The sequence below is a fragment of the Sceloporus occidentalis genome, unplaced genomic scaffold (assembly GCF_023333645.1).
Source record: "Sceloporus occidentalis isolate IW3139 unplaced genomic scaffold, rSceOcc1.0.p SCAF_4, whole genome shotgun sequence".
In the NCBI taxonomy this organism is placed as follows: domain Eukaryota; kingdom Metazoa; phylum Chordata; class Lepidosauria; order Squamata; family Phrynosomatidae; genus Sceloporus; species Sceloporus occidentalis.
Window position 1 is genome coordinate 163,408,272 of NW_028316984.1, and position 17,677 is coordinate 163,425,948.

Consider the following 17,677-nt stretch of genomic DNA (forward strand, 5'->3'; position numbering starts at 1 on the left):
TTCTGCATATCGTGTATGTGGCCCCTAGTGAATCCAGGGGAGGGCAATGTGGCCCCCTGAAATTACTCATCCCTGGTCTGCACAATCCCCTAAATTAGTGCTTTCCAATCTACATGATATGAGCGATTCCCCACTCCCCATTTGACATGAAGTGGTACCACATTTGTGCCCACTGGTTACCATTAATTGCTTTCCTTCCTGGAAACTCATTGGGGACCATGACCAGCTCACCACTCTGAGTTGTACTGCTCTTAAAAAGGCATACACTATCCAGTTCTGTAAAAGAAATACTCACTGATTCCAAAAGGTTGTGACGGCTGACTTTCAAAGTAACTTTGGAGTGAGGTCTCTTCATGTGCACCTGACGCAATTCCCTATGGAAGAAGTTGACTTTGTCTTGAAAAGTCTCTGAGCCTCCTAAAACCAACAAGTCCATGGTCATCTCTCATTTCTGAAACAACTCAAGCATCAATGGTATCCTCAACTTTTTTATTTTTATTTATTTATTTGTTTTTTGCAATGGGTATCAAAAATGCTAGATACCAAGACACCAGAGACAAGCCATCACACAGGTTCAAGAACAGCATCCAAAGGAGGCAACTAAAATGGTGAAGGGTCTGGAAACCATGCCCTATGAGGAATGCCTTAGGGAGCTGGGGATGTTTAGCCTGGAAAAAAAGAAGGTTAAGAGGTGATATGATAGCCCTGTTTAAATATTTGATGGGGTGTCACATTGAGGAGAGAGCAAGCTTGTTTTCTGCTGCTCCAGAGAACAGGACCAGGAACAATGGATCTAAGCTGCAGGAAAAGAGATTCCACCTCAACATTAGGAGGAACTTCCTGACAGTAAGGGCTGTTCGACAGTGGAACAAACTCCCTCGGAGTGTAGTGGAGTCTCCTTCCTTAGAAGTCTTCAAACAGAGGCTGGATGGCCATCTGTCTGGGATGCTTTGATTTAGATTTCCTGCATGGTAGGGGGTTGGACTGGATGGCCCTTGTGGTCTCTTCCAACTCTACGATTCTATGATTCTATGATCTGGATCATGGTAATTCAACAAAAAAAAATTCAGATGTATTATAATCTCAAAAGGATTAATAATCTCAGTATAAAAGACATAAGGAATCAAAGGAGGATAAATCATAATTTTAAAAAATACCTAAATATACTACTATTTCTGATGGCATGTGTGCACAAATAAAAATTTCACCAACTATCACTTCCTTGCTGTTGTTATTGTTGTTTTCTGTCTTCAAGTTGACTCCAAATTGATAACAGCTCTATCATAAAGTTTTATTGGCAAGATTTATTCAGAGGAGGTTTGCCACTGACTTCCTCTAAGGCTGACAGATTGTAACTTGCCTAAAGTCACCCAGTGTGTTGTGGACCCTGGTGTCCTACTCCAACACTCAAGCTACTATATCACAATGACTTCCTTGTATCTTGTTTCCCTGTGCCTACTATTTTTCTCTTTTCTCTGTATCTCTCCACCTAGTCTGACACCCCCACTCCATTTCACACTCAATCTTTAAAAGCATTATTTACCTTCTCCACTGTAGCAGCACAGAACAGATTTTTTAAAAAAAGATTGGAGATGAATAAGTCCCCCCTTCCCACATTCATCAACCTTCCCTTTCTAACTGCGTAAACTTCTTCGAAGAAATATCAGAAAAAAATCACTAAAATAAAACTTATCAGAATCTGGGGAAAGGTGTGTGATTGCTTACAAATAAAGGTGACTCTTATTCTATATTTTTAGGCAAAGGCTGCTTTAGGCAGCATAGAAAACCCAGGAATCATGCAACCTTTGATGAAAATGCTTGCAGACCATACCACAGAAGTTATAACATGATCAGCAGTTATATGTATTATTGTATGCAAGTTAGGTTACATTAGGCCACAGGCAGTTGATTGCAACAGGTCCTAAAGCCTAATTTATGACCCTGGGACCTTCCCAGCGGGGGGAGGGGGGAGGGTAAGGTGTCCACACAGATTGTCAAAAAATAAAACAAAAAAACAGAAAGTGGCAGAGGACCACTTCTAGGTCTTAACAAGAAAATTTTTTAAATGTCAAACAGTGCAGGGAGACTTTGCAACCTATTTAAAAGATGAATTGGTAGTCCTCTATATTTCCAAGGGACACAATTCACCCTCTACTATGGCCAAAAAGGTGTGATCCAGGCAGTGTGGAGGCATCAAGGGCCACAATACAGTCGCACTTTGCCCAACCCTACATCAGACACTGAGCAACAGAACTTCATGCCCCTGACTCTTTTTTACCTATATTTTTATGCAGAGAGCGTATGAAAGTGGCCGCCAATATGTTCCTCTCCTTGCAGCTGAGCTCCACAGGAGGCTGGATCCCATCATCCACCACCAGTGTCAGCAACTTGTGCACAGGGTCAGGCCCATGGTAAGAAAACTAGCAGCAAAGAGATGAAGGAAAGGGTTGAGGGAAACCATCATTCACCAGAAAGCTCAGCAGATGTAGTGAGACCATCCTCTGCATACATTCTCTTGCCCCCTCCACCTGCTCAGACTCAGTTTGCAGGAAAGGTACTGTCAAACATTCAGCTGAAGCAATGCTTTCATAAAATTCCTCTTCCCACAGAATATGCCTCAGTACTTCTCTTGTTAGGGGGTGGACAGGAATTTTACAAGAGGAAAGAAGCAGAGTAATCAGAACAGAGTGCAACATAAAGAGATGATCACAACAGACTCCCAAGCAAGACTGAAATTCTAAAATGGTGATGAAGAAATATTCTTTCAAGTATTTGTGATTTAGGCTGGCAAATGGAATAAACCTCTTCAAGTTTTTTCAGAACAACCAACACAAAAACAAATCATACTCCCCACAACCCAGTTTCCTCAACTCACCTTGGTGCCAGGGCATACTCTAAAAGTAAAGAGACGCCAAGGAATGATCTTCAAGTAGAACTCCTTTACTGAGAATTGCTTAAAAGAAAACAGAAGGCATAAATAACCATGTCTTCATGAACACAGTAATCTGAAAGAACCTGAAAACAAATGAGTCCATTCTTTTGGATCAACATAACAAAAGTAATATAAATTATACAGGTTGAGTATCCCTTATCCAGAATTCCAAAATCTAAAATATTCAAAACATTCAAAAATTCCAAACTTTTTGAGTTACATACTTCTACTGTATTTGCAAATCTTGAGAGAAGTGAGGATCTGTGAAATGGTGAGAGGAGTGGATTCATGCCAAGGACTACACTTGGATTCCCACCATTTCACATATCTTGACTCTCTCCAGCCTCATTACTTCTCATTATGTATATGCAAATACAGATATTTCAAAATCCAAAAAAATTCAAAAAGCAAAACACTTCTGGTTCCAAGCATTTTGGGTAAGGGACATGCAACCTGTACAATTTAACCACAGTTTAGATTACTGGTTAATATAGAAATGAACCAAGGAAGGACAATATTTTCTTGAAGTATTTCATGGTCCTTCATGGCACAGTACACACTCATCCACAACAGTGATAAAGGCTAACAGACAGAATGAAATAACTTCTGAAAGTTATTGATAACACCAGTCATACATAATAGCAAGAACAGGAATACCACAAAAATGGTTCTAATAACATTTGTAGGACAAAATCAGAAGCTGTTGTTACCTTGGGTGAAACGTAACAATACACTTTTTTTGGTTTCTTCACTTTCTCAGGAGTCTGGCTGTCAGAAGGAGAGTCTTCATCCTCATCTTCAGTAGCAGTGGAAGGTCGGCGTTGTGAGGAACCCAAATGCAAAGGAGGAAGATGCCACTGAGTGTTGGCATAGCTACTAGCATTGTAAAGGTAGGCCTCAAAGTAGATACTGACCCCTGAGGTGGAAACGTTTCGCTCTACAATGTTCTTCTCATTCTCTGTAAAATACAAGATAAACAGACATAAAGTCTTACACTGCCAAAACTTTATTGCACTGTTCTAGGTAAAACAGTAAGCCACTCTCCATTCAGGGTTTAGAATCTGTTTCTCAACTACCTTCTGTATGGATTGTTTCTTCAGGATTTATTATTGTTCCCTCAACAAAAACTCATAATATGTCAAAAGCAACAGTTCTCATTGCCCACACACTTTAATTCTTCAGGTGTTTTCTAAAGTAATTGTGTAAAGATATTAGAATGACAACTATCCAGATGCTACAACAAAATACCTTGAGTGTGGCTCTTCCATGAACCTGAGGAAAAATACAGTCGTCCCTTCTTATACACGGATTCCAGCATCCACAGTTTGAAAATGTTCAAAAAAAGTATAAATTTCAAACCTTGATTTTTCATTTTTTATAAGGGACACCATTTTTCTATGTCATTATATTTACTGGGACTTGAACATCCATGGATTTTGTTATCCACGGGGGATCTTGGAACCAAACCCCAGTGTATAACAATGGTCCACTGTACAATACACTGGCAGAAAATAGTAATATGTAGGCAGTAGATCTGAATATTCTTTATAATGTCATAAGATGGCAAGAGCTGCTTAAGCAACCGCCAACAACAACAACAACAATAATAATACTTTATTTCTATACCGCTTTTCCGAAACGATCAAAGCGGTTCACAGATCTGTAAAAATTATACATCATAAAAGTACACATCATAAAATAAAATAAGAGCTCTCTTTGGCTGGGAAGATGGTGTTGATAAAAGCTACTTTCGAGGAATTTATTTTAACTTTATAGATTTAGCATATTATACAGAATACTTCATCTACCTGTTGTTGATGTTGTGTGCCTTCAAGTTGTTTCCAACTTATGGTGACCCTAAGACCTATCATGGGGTTTTCTTGGCAAGCTTCTTCAGAAAGCATTTGCCACTGCCATCCTCTGAAGCTGAGAGAGTGTAATTTCTAAAATAAACATGCTCTGCTTGTATTAAAGGTCTTTTAAGCATTAACAGCCAACATTTATTGTTGTTGTTGATGTTAACATTTATTTATAGAGCACTGTAAAGTTTGCACAGTACATAATAAGAATCAAATAAAATAAGGGGTGGAAACGAATAAAAACCTGCCAAGCAGCGTACAATCTAAAACAACAACATTACATTATTAAATTATCTCTTAAAATTATACTAACATTTGGTAGTATAGCGTGACCCATAATGGGTTGAGGAGGGGCAAACTAGTTTGTGGACCTATGGGTTTGCTCAACCCTAGTGTAGACTAGTCATGCCAATGACAACTTTCATACCATTTCCCATAAAAATATTATTATAGCAGTTATCCTTTATTTACCAACAGTGTTAAGAGAGATGTAATCCATAAAACAAAGCAACTTTAAAAGAAAAAGCCATGTAATTCTGAAAAATCAGTATGCAAAGGTATCTTATAGCAACTTTGAGACTAACCGAAAGAAAAAAGCTGGTAGCATGAGCTTTCGTACACTTGAGCCTACTTCCTCAGGTGCAACTTTCTGAGAGCCTTTAGGGCTGAAGGGCGAGGTATAAATATCGTAAATAAATAAATAAATAATATAAATAAACTTTAAGTGTCTCCAGCTGGTAACAGAATTGTGCAGAAGAAATGAAATAGAAGTAAAGATACTGTATTTTAAACTTACCACTTAGAACAATTATATCAAACTCTCCATTGCTAATAGGCTGGTTTTGGTAGGAGATGCAGGCATGGAAACATCCTCTACAGAGTAAGGTGAGTCTCAGGAAAACTTGACAAGTTTGTTGATTGGACAACACAGACTTTTCAAACAAAACATCAGAAGGCTCTTCTTCTTGGGGACCAAGCTGGACAAAAAGAACCTGTGTTAGAATATACTGATGTGCTCTGGTCACATAAGAGATGAGACACAGAAGGATATATGTCACTTACCTCATGGATTGAGAGGCTATAATTGTGCTCATCTACCAGTGATAATGAGTTACTAGTAGGATTATCATATTCATCTCTGGGAACTATCTGCAGAGTGTGTGGCTGCCCACATGTCAGCACCAGAGTGGAGAAATGGCAAACAATTTTGGTTTTGGAGGGAACTACCATACCTGAAGGAAATAAAAAAATTTTTTGAATTTCATGCAATCTTACAAGGAACATATATAACTAGAGATATAAGATGTCATGGAAGTGAGATGGATTCTGAACTATCAAACCCTTGAGGGGAAAGTAGAAATCAACATTTTGAGACCGTGTGCTTGAGACCGTGTGCTCGTTGCTGAAGGGGCGGAGCTTCTGTGAGTCACATCTGTGAGTCACAAGGGGGCGGAGCTAGCAGACTAGCTTTATATACCACCTTCCAGAGCCTTCCAGAACAGTCCGGCCAGAGAGAGAAGGAGAGGAGCTGCTTGGCAGCCATTTTGAGACCGTGTGCTTGAGACCGTGTGCTCGTTGCTGAAGGGGCGGAGCTTCTGTGAGTCACATCTGTGAGTCACAAGGGGGCGGAGCTAGCAGACTAGCTTTATATACCACCTTCCAGAGCCTTCCAGAACAGTCCGGCCAGAGAGAGGAGAAGGAGAGGAGCTGCTTGGCAGCCATTTTGAGACCGTGTGCTTGAGACCGTGTGCTCATTTTCTTTAACTCAACAACTCTGCTCAAGTGGCATCAGGTTAGAATCAGATATTGAAATGGAACCTTCCCTTTAAGTGTAAGATAGCAGCCAGTACTTACCTTTAAAGAAGTATTCCCAGTAGATTACTGTTATATTTACTACTAAAGACTTTGCAGTATGGACAACGAGGGATCTGCCGCAGTCACCTGCAACTCTTGTGGGATGTTTCTCTTCTTGCCTACAGAAGTGGAGAACTTCACATGCACCAAGTGCAAGTTGGTAGCACTCTTGGAGGAGAAAGTGCAGCAGCTGGAGTCCAGAGTAGCTACACTTCAGCATATTAGGGAACAAGAGGATTTCCTGGACACAATAGAACTAACCATCTTGGATGAGTACCACGCAGAGGAAGATGCTAGGGTGGAAGAGGTCACTTGCCAAACAGAGGAGGCAGACAGCTGGAGGAATGTCACAAAGAGAAGTAAGCCAAGAAGGAATTGTTCGGGGAGCTTGCAGCTAGAGAATCGATTCGAAGCTCTTTCCCTTATCAAGGAGGATGAAGAAGAGCAGCATGGACAGACTTCAGGGACAGAGCAGGGGAGCCTAAGAGTCCCACCCGAGGGAACAGTCGCTGCTAAGCCTCGGAGGAGGCGTGTGGTCGTAGTGGGGGACTCCTTGCTGAGGGGTACAGAAGCAGTGATTTGTAGGCCTGACAAGATGTCTCGAGAGGTGTGTTGTCTTCCAGGTGCAAAGATCCGTGATGTGACAGAGAGGCTGACAAGACTGGTCAAGCCTACTGACCAATACCCCTTCCTTTTGGTCCACGTGGGAACTAATGATACGACAAGACACAGCATTCAGAACATCAAAAGGGATTATGAGGCGCTTGGTAGGAAGCTGAAAGGAATGGATGTACAGGTTGTCATCTCGTCTCTTCTGCCAGTTGAAGGGCATGGTCCAGGAAGGGAGAGGAAAATAGCAGATGTGAACAACTGGCTTCGCAGATGGTGCCGCCGAGAAGGATTTGGATTATTCGATCATGGGCTGCGGTTCCACGAGGAGGGACTTCTTGCAACAGCCAGGTTGCATCTCACACCAGTTGGAAGAAATGTTTTTGCCAACAGTCTCAAGAACTTGATCAGGAGAGCTTTAAACTGAGTTCCGAGGGGAAAGGAGACAATATTAAGGAAGGCGAAAGGGATGGCGAAAATAGTCAAACTGACATAGAGGAAACAAGGCAAACAGTGCAAGGACCCAACAGTGGGAGGCAAAAAAACTTGCACAGGCAGCAAGTAAAAGGGAACCATGGTCTGCGATGTCTCTACACTAATGCACAGAGCATGGGAAATAAGCAAGATGAACTCGAACTCCTAGTACAACAAAGCAAATATGATATAATAGGCATCACTGAAACCTTGTGGGATGAGTCTCATGATTGGAATGTGGAAATAGAGGGGAATAACCTTTTTAAGAGAAATAGGCCAAACAGGAAAGGAGGAGGAATAGCACTATATGTCAGAGATATTTACACCAGTGAAGAGATCCTGGACATCAATCATGGAAGCCAGGTGGAGAGCATCTGGATAAGAATCAAAGGGGAGGGAAACAACAAGGGTGTTACGGTGGGAATCTACTACAGACCCCCAAGTCAGACTGAGGAATTGGATGATATCTTTCTAGAACAGATGACCACACAGTCAGAAAAGAGAGATGTAGTAGTGATGGGCGACTTCAACTATCCTGATATTTGCTGGAAGTCAAACTCAGCAAAATCCTCAAGGTCTAGCAAATTCCTCACTTGCCTGGAAGACAATTTCATGGTCCAAAAGGTGGAAGAGGCAACAAGGGGGTCAGCTATTTTAGATCTGATCCTAACCAACAAGGATGACTTGGTTAATGGGGTGCAAGTGGTGGGATCCTTAGGTGGAAGTGACCATGTTCTCCTGGAGTTTGTAATACAGTGGAAAGGAGAAGCCAGGCAGAGTCAGACACGCATCCTAGACTTTAGGAGAGCGGATTTCAGTAAACTTAGAGAAGTATTAAGGGCGATTCCATGGTCAGAAATACTAAAAGATAAAGGAGTTCAGGACGGATGGGACTTTCTCAAAAGGGAGATACTGAAGGCACAATTTCAAACAGTTCCAGTGAGAAAGAAAAACGGGAGGTGTGTCAAGAAACCAGGATGGATGACTAAGGAACTTTCAACCGAGCTAAATTTGAAACGGAACATGTATAAGAAATGGAAAAAGGGGGAAATCACGAAAAAGGAATTCAAAGAAATAGCAGGCATGTGTAGGGGTAAAGTCAGAAAAGCTAAAGCGCAGAATGAACTCAGGCTTGCTACAGAGGTTAAGAACAATAAAAAGGGCTTTTTTGGATATGTCCGCAGCAAGAGGAAGAAGAAGGAAACGGTAGGGCCACTGCGTGGAGAAGATGGCAAAATGCTAACAGGAGATAGAGAAAAGGCAGAATTACTCAACACCTTCTTTGCCTCAGTCTTCTCAGAAAAGGCAAAGGGTGCTCAACCTGAGGATAATGGAGCAGAGGACAGAATAGGGGAATTTCAGTACAGAATAACTAAAGAGATAGTAGCGGAACACCTTGTTAATCTAAATGAATTTAAGTCTCCGGGACCAGATGAACTCCATCCAAGGGTATTAAAAGAACTGGCAAAAGTAATATCGGAGCCATTGGCAATCATATTTCAAAACTCCTGGAGAACAGGAGAGATCCCAGCAGACTGGTGAAGGGCAAACGTTGTCCCCATCTTCAAAAAGGGGAAAAAAGAGGATCCCAACAATTATCGTCCAGTTAGTCTGACATCAGTTCTAGGAAAGATTCTGGAGCAGATCATTAAACAGAGAGTCTGTGAACATCTAGAAGGCAATGCCATAATCACAAAAAGTCAACATGGGTTTCAGAGAAACAAGTCATGCCAGACAAATCTAATCTCTTTCTTTGATAAAATTACCAGCTTGGTAGATGAAGGGAATGCTGTGGATATAGTATATCTTGATTTCAGTAAGGCCTTTGACAAGGTTTCCCATGACATTCTTGCAAACAAGCTTGTAAAATGTGGGCTAGACAAAGGAACTGTTAAATGGATCTGTAATTGGTTGACCGGCCGAACCCAAAGGGTGCTCAACAATGGCTCCTTTTCATCCTGGAGAGAAGTGACCAGTGGGGTCCCACAGGGCTCTGTCCTGGGCCCAGTGCTATTCAACATCTTTATCAATGACCTGGATGACAGAATTGGGAGCATACTTATCAAATTTGCAGATGACACCAAATTAGGGGGAATAGCTAATACCCCAGAGGACAGGATCAAGATTCAAAATGACCTGAATAGACTAGAAAGCTGGGCCAAAGCTAACAAAATGAAATTCAACACAGAGAAATGTAAGGTATTGCACTTAGGGCGGAAAAATAAAATGCACAGATATAGGATGGGTGACACCTGGCTGAATGAAACTACGTGTGAAAGGGATCTAGGAGTCCAAGTAGACCACAAGTTGAACATGAGTGAACAGTGTGATGCGGCAGCTAAAAAGGCCAATGCTATTTTAGGCTGCATCAATAGAAGTATAGTGTCTAGATCAAGAGAAGTAATAGTGCCACTGTATTCTGCTTTGGTCAGGCCCCACCTAGAATATTGTGTCCAGTTCTGGGCGCCACAATTCAGAAAGGACATTGAGAAACTGGAGCATGTCCAAAGGAGGGCGACAAAAATGGTGAAGGGTCTGGAAACCATGCCCTATGAGGAACGACTTAGGGAGCTGGGGATGTTTAGCCTAAAGAAAAGAAGGTTAAGAGGTGATATGATAGCCCTGTTTAAATATTTGAAAGGATGTCATATTGAGGAGGGAGCAAGCTTGTTTTCTGCTGCTCCAGAGAACAGGACCCGGAACAATGGATGCAAGCTACAGGAAAAGAGATTCCACCTGAACATTAGGAGGAGCTTCCTGACAGTAAGGGCTGTTCGACAGTGGAATGCACTTCCTCGGAAGGTGATAGAGTCTCCTTCCTTGGAGGTCTTTAAACAGAGGCTGGATGGCCATCTGTCAGGGATGCTTTGATTTGGATTTCCTGCATGGCAGGGGGTTGGACTGGATGGCCCTAGTGGTCTCTTCCAACTCTACGATTCTATGATTCTATGAACACTATTGGACAATGAAATGTGTGCCACAGACAGTTCAGAACTGTAAAGCAGATCACATAGCAAGGGCGGCTAAGAACTTATGGCCATTACATAGACATCCAAAGATGTTGCAATTTTAAGTATTGCTATAGTGCACCAAAGGGTAATTAATAAGTGGACTGCATCATTAAATATGCCAAGAATTCTTGGTTTGGATCTATTCTTTGATCCAAAAAACAAATCCTTGAAGAGATAATTTTAGTGGTAGATGATACTCCCAAGCAAGCTCTCCCACTCGATGAATTCTCCTCCATGGTTTACCCAGGAATTAAGAGCAATGAAATAGATAAGCTTCCAGATGAAACAAAGGTGATGAAAAATTAAAATGCATTCAGCTGAGTGCCCTTTAAGAGCTTCCATTATGCTGATAATGGTAGATAAGAAAGGATTGTTTCTCTATCATTACTATATCTACTTAGTATCAAATAAGTAGAAAAATCAATCCAGTTAACCTTTTTTAAAAAAATTCTTCAATATCTTTCCAACTTGGTCAGGAAGGAATATTAATAATCCTTGGGACCCCAACATGACTTATTTGCTAAGCACTTTTTAGGTGAAATTGCTGATATCGAAAATTATCTGAAACTAATTTTGCTCACAGCATAATGGATAGGTCCAGAGAATAGACTATTCAGATTTCTCTGGATAAACCAAAGATATGGAGAAGGTGCTAGGACAGTGTAGCCAACCACCTGTTTATTCAAGTTCTTGTCAATCTTTACTTTAACATCTTAGGAGAAGCCTAATGAGTTGGGTCCAGAATATGACTAAGGTTTCGATGTCAGGTGATTCTAAACAATTAAAGGAAGTGGTTGTGCGACCACTCTTACAGGAGACCTTTTGCATCTCAAGGACTGCATCAACTATTGGTCAAGGTATTCAAGCATGAGGTTTCTGCACAACTCTGGACCAGTTTCAATTATGCTTCAGGCCAGGGTTTGACACTTAAAAAGCCATAATCACCCTTTAGAAAGTTTATTATTGTTTTAAATTCTAAATTAAAAAAAATCAAAGAGTTTATAATCTAGAGCAGAATATCAATTTTAATAAATTAATAAATAAAATAATAACTTGATGCTTTTTCTCAAACTTTGGACATCAAATGCAACCCAGAATACTCACACTAATACTGGTGATAAATAAATATTAAGTGATAAAGGTAGTAATAATGTATTGTATTTGTTTTCCCATCCATAGCTTGCCCTGTAGTTGCTTAAACTAGGACTTACCTGGCTGAAAGACTTTATAATAAGGACTGTATGCCACATTCAATCCTCCAAGCTTTACACTGATCTCATAGCGTCCAGCCTTACGTACAGTGAATGCTACCTTCACCACATTGGAACTGGGCTCCTGAAGTACTTCTTGGGTCACAGGAATATCCATTGCTAGCTCAACATGACAGATGTGAACTCGCAGTCCCACAGGACGATGAGCAGGGAAGGGCTGACCATTCTTATAGAACAGCTGCATAATCAAGAAGCTCAGGTGAATAATGAGCTACAGAGATGTCAGATAAGTTGCTTCAAGCTTTCTATTAATGATGCAGGTAGAGCAAAACAGTACATACAGTTTGCCCTTTCTTTATGCAGGGGATCCATTCCAGACTCCCACGCGTAAAACAAATACCGCCTATGCTCAAGCCCCATTTAAATGAATGGGGCTTGTGCATGCGGCGGTGCTTGCCTCATTCATCCCTATGGGACACGCTGCCCCTTCTCCCAGCGCGGTTTTCAGCGTATGCTGAAAGCAGCATAAAGCGTGCCTGCATATGACGCGGGCGCAATGTATTTCATATCATGCTCAACTATGACAATATGGAATTATCTCTGAGCTTCAGCACACTTGGCAGAAATGTTTAGACCATTAAAAAAGATCACATCCAACCATGCTTAAAGATAGATAACTTCCAGATTTATAAACAATGAAATCAATTGACTCAATAAAATAAATCATGCCTCTGAACTGATAAGACAGGAAACATTAACAGGATCTTTTGGAGGTCTCTCATTCATAGGGTCACAGTAAGTCAAAACTGACTACTTGGAACATAACAACAAAAATGAAGTGACAGAACAAAGCTCAGAAAGAAAAAGAATAAAACCATGCCATGAGATCATTAAATCATTTAAATCAGTGGTCCCGAAACTGTGCCCTTTTGGACTTCAGCTCCCAGAAGCCTCAGCCATGTTGGACAATAGTCTGGGATTCTGGGAGCTGTCCAAAATCCCTTTAAGTCCAAAATCCCTTAAAGAGTACAGTCTGGGGACCACTGATCTAACTCTAGAAGCCAGAACCCCACATGAAACTCATTGCAGAATTTTTTTTATAGGAGATACCCCCTATTATTGTCCAGGTCTACAGTGATGCTGTCCACCAACACAGAAACTTTTCAGCCCAAAAACAAAATTGAAACAAAGTTTCAAAAGGAATACTCTCATACTCGTTAAAAAAAGAGTTGTGCCCTGTACTGCTATGAGGTAAAACCTCGATCTCATATAAGAACTGTTATGGAAAAAGAAAAGCTCCCTTACATGCACTCGGAAGGCCATGCTGTGGCCCACCTCACAGGGGTCTTTCCAATCCCAGAACACTTTGCAAGAGCGGGGGTCCAAGTAGTTGCCTCGCACGTAGTCATAAATGGTCCGCTCTCCTCTGCGCTCCCGGTCCTCATGTTGGAGGAAGCTGACTACACGTGCGGCAAGCTCAAAGAGGAACTTAATGGTGAAAAAAAAAGCTACCACAGATACTGTGATCCCACCTGTAGCAAACAGAAAATAGAGACCACTTACTCATTCCATGAAAATGCTCAGCGTCTATCACCATGAAGGATTTGGAACTTCAGGCAGAATTATGTTGGATGAAAACAGAAATGAAAAATCCCAGGAAGAAAGAAAATCACCACACAGAGCCATTGGGAGGCATCGGGCAGCACAACTTAGGGTAGGATAAAAGGTAACAAATTATCCCTAATTTAGTCCACCATGACATGGAAGCACCATTTGGATTTTCTGCCTCTGACACTAAAATGTTTTCAGCAGTAGCTGAACCCACAGCAAGAGGAAAAGAAGGGAGCTGTAGCAGGTCTGAGGTCAAGATTATGCCAAGAGAAAATATGCAAGTTAATGCACTCAGTATTAGCACAACAACCTCTGAGATTCACTGAATTAAAAAGTAGACAATAAGGGTCTTTAAGGAGCCTCCTAGAACATTTTCTTTGCTTACCAATAACGTAAAACATTAGGTCCCTTCAATAAGACACACAGCCGAGGCTCACAGCTGCATCTGAAATGAAAAAAACAGACCCCAGTTCAATATCCTTTCTCATGGCAATCTCCTGATCAAACACCTGATTCCTACAAAACACAGCAGACATGCTCTAATTCATCCTCCCTCATATCTCTATCCTGCGCTTCAAGAAAAGAAAAATAAATGTATAATAGTTTCACAGCATGGAATTGTGAAGCCAAATCTGGTTAGTACCAAGATATTCTAAAATCCAAAACACATTGCAGAAATAACCCGCTTTAACTGCCTTGGCTCAGCGCTAGGGAATTTTGAGAATTGTCATTTATTGCGGCACCAGAGCTCCCTGACAGAAAAGGCTAAATGTCTCACAAAACTACAGTTCCCAGAATTCCTTAGCATTAAGACAAGGAAGTTAAAGCAGTCCCAAATTGGATTATTTCAGCAGTGCATTTTGGACCTAGGTGTTGCTTTGAGTGCCAGAAAACTGAGTATTAGCAATATTCACCGCAAACGTTGCAGTATGATTAACAGCAGCAAGCATAAAAAATACAAAAACCCAACATACACATATCATTTTGGCATTCAGTAACGTTCATATAATTTATTCATATCCTAATTCAAATTTTTGCTGTCAAATGCATTATTTGTTTTTGCGGCTTTTGGAAAGCTTAGATTTCCACTGACAAATTGTATTTTAGTCTAAGATTTACAAATTTGTTAAATCTGTTTAATATATTGGCACAGCAAATTTCTTACATACCCCTCTTCCTTATATAGAAAAAGAAAAGGAGCTATGCTTCCTTTTCAAGATCCAACATTGTGTAGGCTCGCTTGCTTCAAAGATCACGCTGTCTTTAGAGGGCTATGTACCAAAATTTATGGGGACAAGACACTGATGCCTTGTTATTAGAAGAACAGTGTTCAGACTGAATTAATGAAGCGTCAGCCAAATATGGCAATATATTTTACAATCGTGGTAGAACACAATTCGGAACACAGTTGGAAATCTATGCATTTCCTAGCTCTCAAAAATTTGAAAAACAAATTATCTAGAAGGAGCAGCAAATTCTATTATGCATCAAATCTGCATTTGGACCTTTCCCTGTCATGACTGGCAATATCCTATCAAGCTGCAATTTACAGTCAGCACTAGTATGCTTGCTGTTATATTCTACATGTGCTTCATTTATATTGCATTTTTATTAACTTTGATGGTTAAGATTTTTTTATTTGGTATATTATAGTTATATTCACTTTTTTTTATGTGATATGACTAATTCCCTTCCACCCAAAGAGTAGTAAATGCTTCTTATTCCTGCAGCCAAGTGAAAAACATACCTTTATACATGTTTCCATGCCACAAAAGATAATAAGGAAGTGGCCATTCCTCAGCTGTTTTGTTCACCATGCAGAAAACAGGGAAGTGTCAGCAAGAACAGATGACTTCCAAATCAACATTGAGACAAATAATCCTGGAACTCACAATACAGGTGAACATGCACAGCTACAAGTTGACTATTCCAAGAAGTGGCACTCTGCATTGTCACTTTACAACATGTAATCTCCCAAAAACTTGCTAGGTGATTTCCTGAAATGAAAATCAGTAGTCACAATCAAATCATCAATATTGTTATGTATTTAAAAATTTCAACAAAGAAAGCAGAATGGCTTGTGGGCTTGATACTTCAGGAGGTACCTTTTGCTATATAAACATGGAAGAGCACTGAGATTCACTGGAAAGTTTTGCCTATGTGCCCTTCCACTGAAAGCAACACATTACATGGAGACAAAAGAGAGGGCCTTCTCTGCAGTGTTGCCTTCTCCCTGGAGGTCTGATTAGGCCAGTGACAGTACTAATTTCAGCTCCAGGTTAAACTATGCCTCTTCAGCAAAGTTTTTGAGTCCAGTGACCATGGCTTGGCTCTGAGGTCCTGAGTTCTGGATTTTTGTCCATTGTGTTATCCTGCTGTATACACACACACACACACACACACACACACACGCACAAAATTGTTTGAGCTACTTTACTGCCTATATCTGACCCTTAGGTCTTTAGCTACTGGATACGTTATAACCATTTTAATTAATATATCAACAAACAAGAAATTCTGTATCATTTAATTTTTGAACTCACTCAGCCAAAGACTCACATTAGTGAGCAGCTGAGCAACACCACAAAGCAACATCATAAGCCGAGTTACATCACTTTTCTCTTGTTTAGATGTGCTGGACTTCTTTTCTGAGGCTTAGGGTCCCTTTGCACATTAAAATTTACCTACCGTATATACTCAACTATATGTTGAAAAATTTATACACAAAAATTGACCCTAGGTTGATTGATATACAGTAATACTGCTGAGATAGGTCCTGAAAAGAAGCACCTCCTCAATGTCCCACCTTGGAAGTGATTTCTCAAAGAGCTCCCGCAGGTAACGTAAGTGTGTGAAAGAGACAACTCCCTTCTCAATCCGATGTTAAAACCTTCCCTCCTCATCCCTTTCTGGATCTCCCTGGACCCCATTCCCTCCCCCATTTTCTTTCCCTTCCCAACTGGATGTTAAAAATTTCTCCCTCCCTAGATCTCTCCTGCCCACCAAACCCCATTGTCCTTCCCTTTTCAATCTGATGATAAAACCTACTTTCCTCCTCCTTCTCCTTCCTCTCTGACCACTAAACCCCACGCCCCTCCAGTTACTCCCCTTTTCAATCCCATGTTAAAACTTTCTCCTCCAGCATCAGGGAAATGGTGTTAGGTGGTCGGGAGAGGACCAGAGAAAGAGGGAACGAAGTAGCGTTTTCCCCTTTACATCCTTTATTATAAGCCCCTACGTTTTACCCTCAACTTATCTACAGATCACATCAAAATCTATAATTTTGGCCCTAAAATCTGCCGACTTATACATGAGGTCAACTTGAAAATGAGTATATACAGTATATAAATGCCATTATTGAAAACAGTGTTCTCCATGTTTCACAAGTTTACAGGTGCTTCTTTCAATGTAACTACAAATGGTAGGGAATTGCAGTTAGCAATAAGCTTCTGACACGTGAAGTTTGTATACCTTGCAGGATAAACATTATTCCTACATTGACACAATGGGCCTGTACAGACAGGCCAAAATAAAGCTGCTTCAGGTCACTTTGGAGGTATGCTGTTTAAATGATACATGCGTCCTAAGAAGCCAGAAGTTGTGCCAAAGCTGTGGTCCAGTCCTTAGGACTGGTGTTTAGCTTTGGCGTGGCTTCTGGCCTCTTAGGATGCATGCATCATTTAAACAGCATACTTCCAAAATGACCCAAAGCAGCTTTATTTTGGCCTGTCTGTATGGGCCCAATATAACCATATATTGAGATATAACCATATCTCAGTTAACAAAGCTGAAAGAGAGGCGACTTTTTACAAAGTTTTTTTATGCCTACCTGCCCCTTTTTCCTCTATCAAGTAAAAAAAGTGGGTTTTTTTATTTAGCATTTTATTTATTTAGATGGGGAGGGAAGGATGAAGAAACACAGACAATTGATGCTGGGTTGCAGCAGCATGTCTGTAGTAAACTATGGCACGTTACAGACTGCCGAAAAGCGGCGGCCTGCACCCGCCCCTGTATCGGGGCCTCAGCGGCCAGAGCGGGGGGAAGCAGCAAAAGGCTTCAAGCCCCAAGGACACCCCGCGGCGGCAGGGAGTCCCTTGTGTCGCTGGGCGCAGCCAT

General features: G+C 41.0%; 1 protein-coding gene across 3 annotated transcripts in view; it reads right to left on the reverse strand.

Annotated features, from left to right (window-relative positions):
• Positions 1 to 17,677, reverse strand: part of AREL1 (apoptosis resistant E3 ubiquitin protein ligase 1) — a 38,844-nt gene that overhangs the window by 10,989 nt on the left and 10,178 nt on the right. For all 3 annotated transcript variants that reach the window (XM_089522206.1, XM_089522207.1, XM_089522208.1), the window contains 10 exons: positions 15,309 to 15,558; positions 13,947 to 14,006; positions 13,256 to 13,482; positions 11,951 to 12,188; positions 5,854 to 6,023; positions 5,588 to 5,768; positions 3,643 to 3,890; positions 2,876 to 2,953; positions 2,279 to 2,420; positions 296 to 417 (listed from right to left, as the gene is read on the reverse strand). In XM_089522206.1, coding sequence (XP_089378332.1) covers positions 296 to 417; positions 2,279 to 2,420; positions 2,876 to 2,953; positions 3,643 to 3,890; positions 5,588 to 5,768; positions 5,854 to 6,023; positions 11,951 to 12,188; positions 13,256 to 13,482; positions 13,947 to 13,962 — 1,422 coding nt within the window. In that variant the 5' untranslated portion in view covers positions 13,963 to 14,006; positions 15,309 to 15,558. The remainder of the gene's footprint in view (positions 1 to 295; positions 418 to 2,278; positions 2,421 to 2,875; positions 2,954 to 3,642; positions 3,891 to 5,587; positions 5,769 to 5,853; positions 6,024 to 11,950; positions 12,189 to 13,255; positions 13,483 to 13,946; positions 14,007 to 15,308; positions 15,559 to 17,677) is intronic.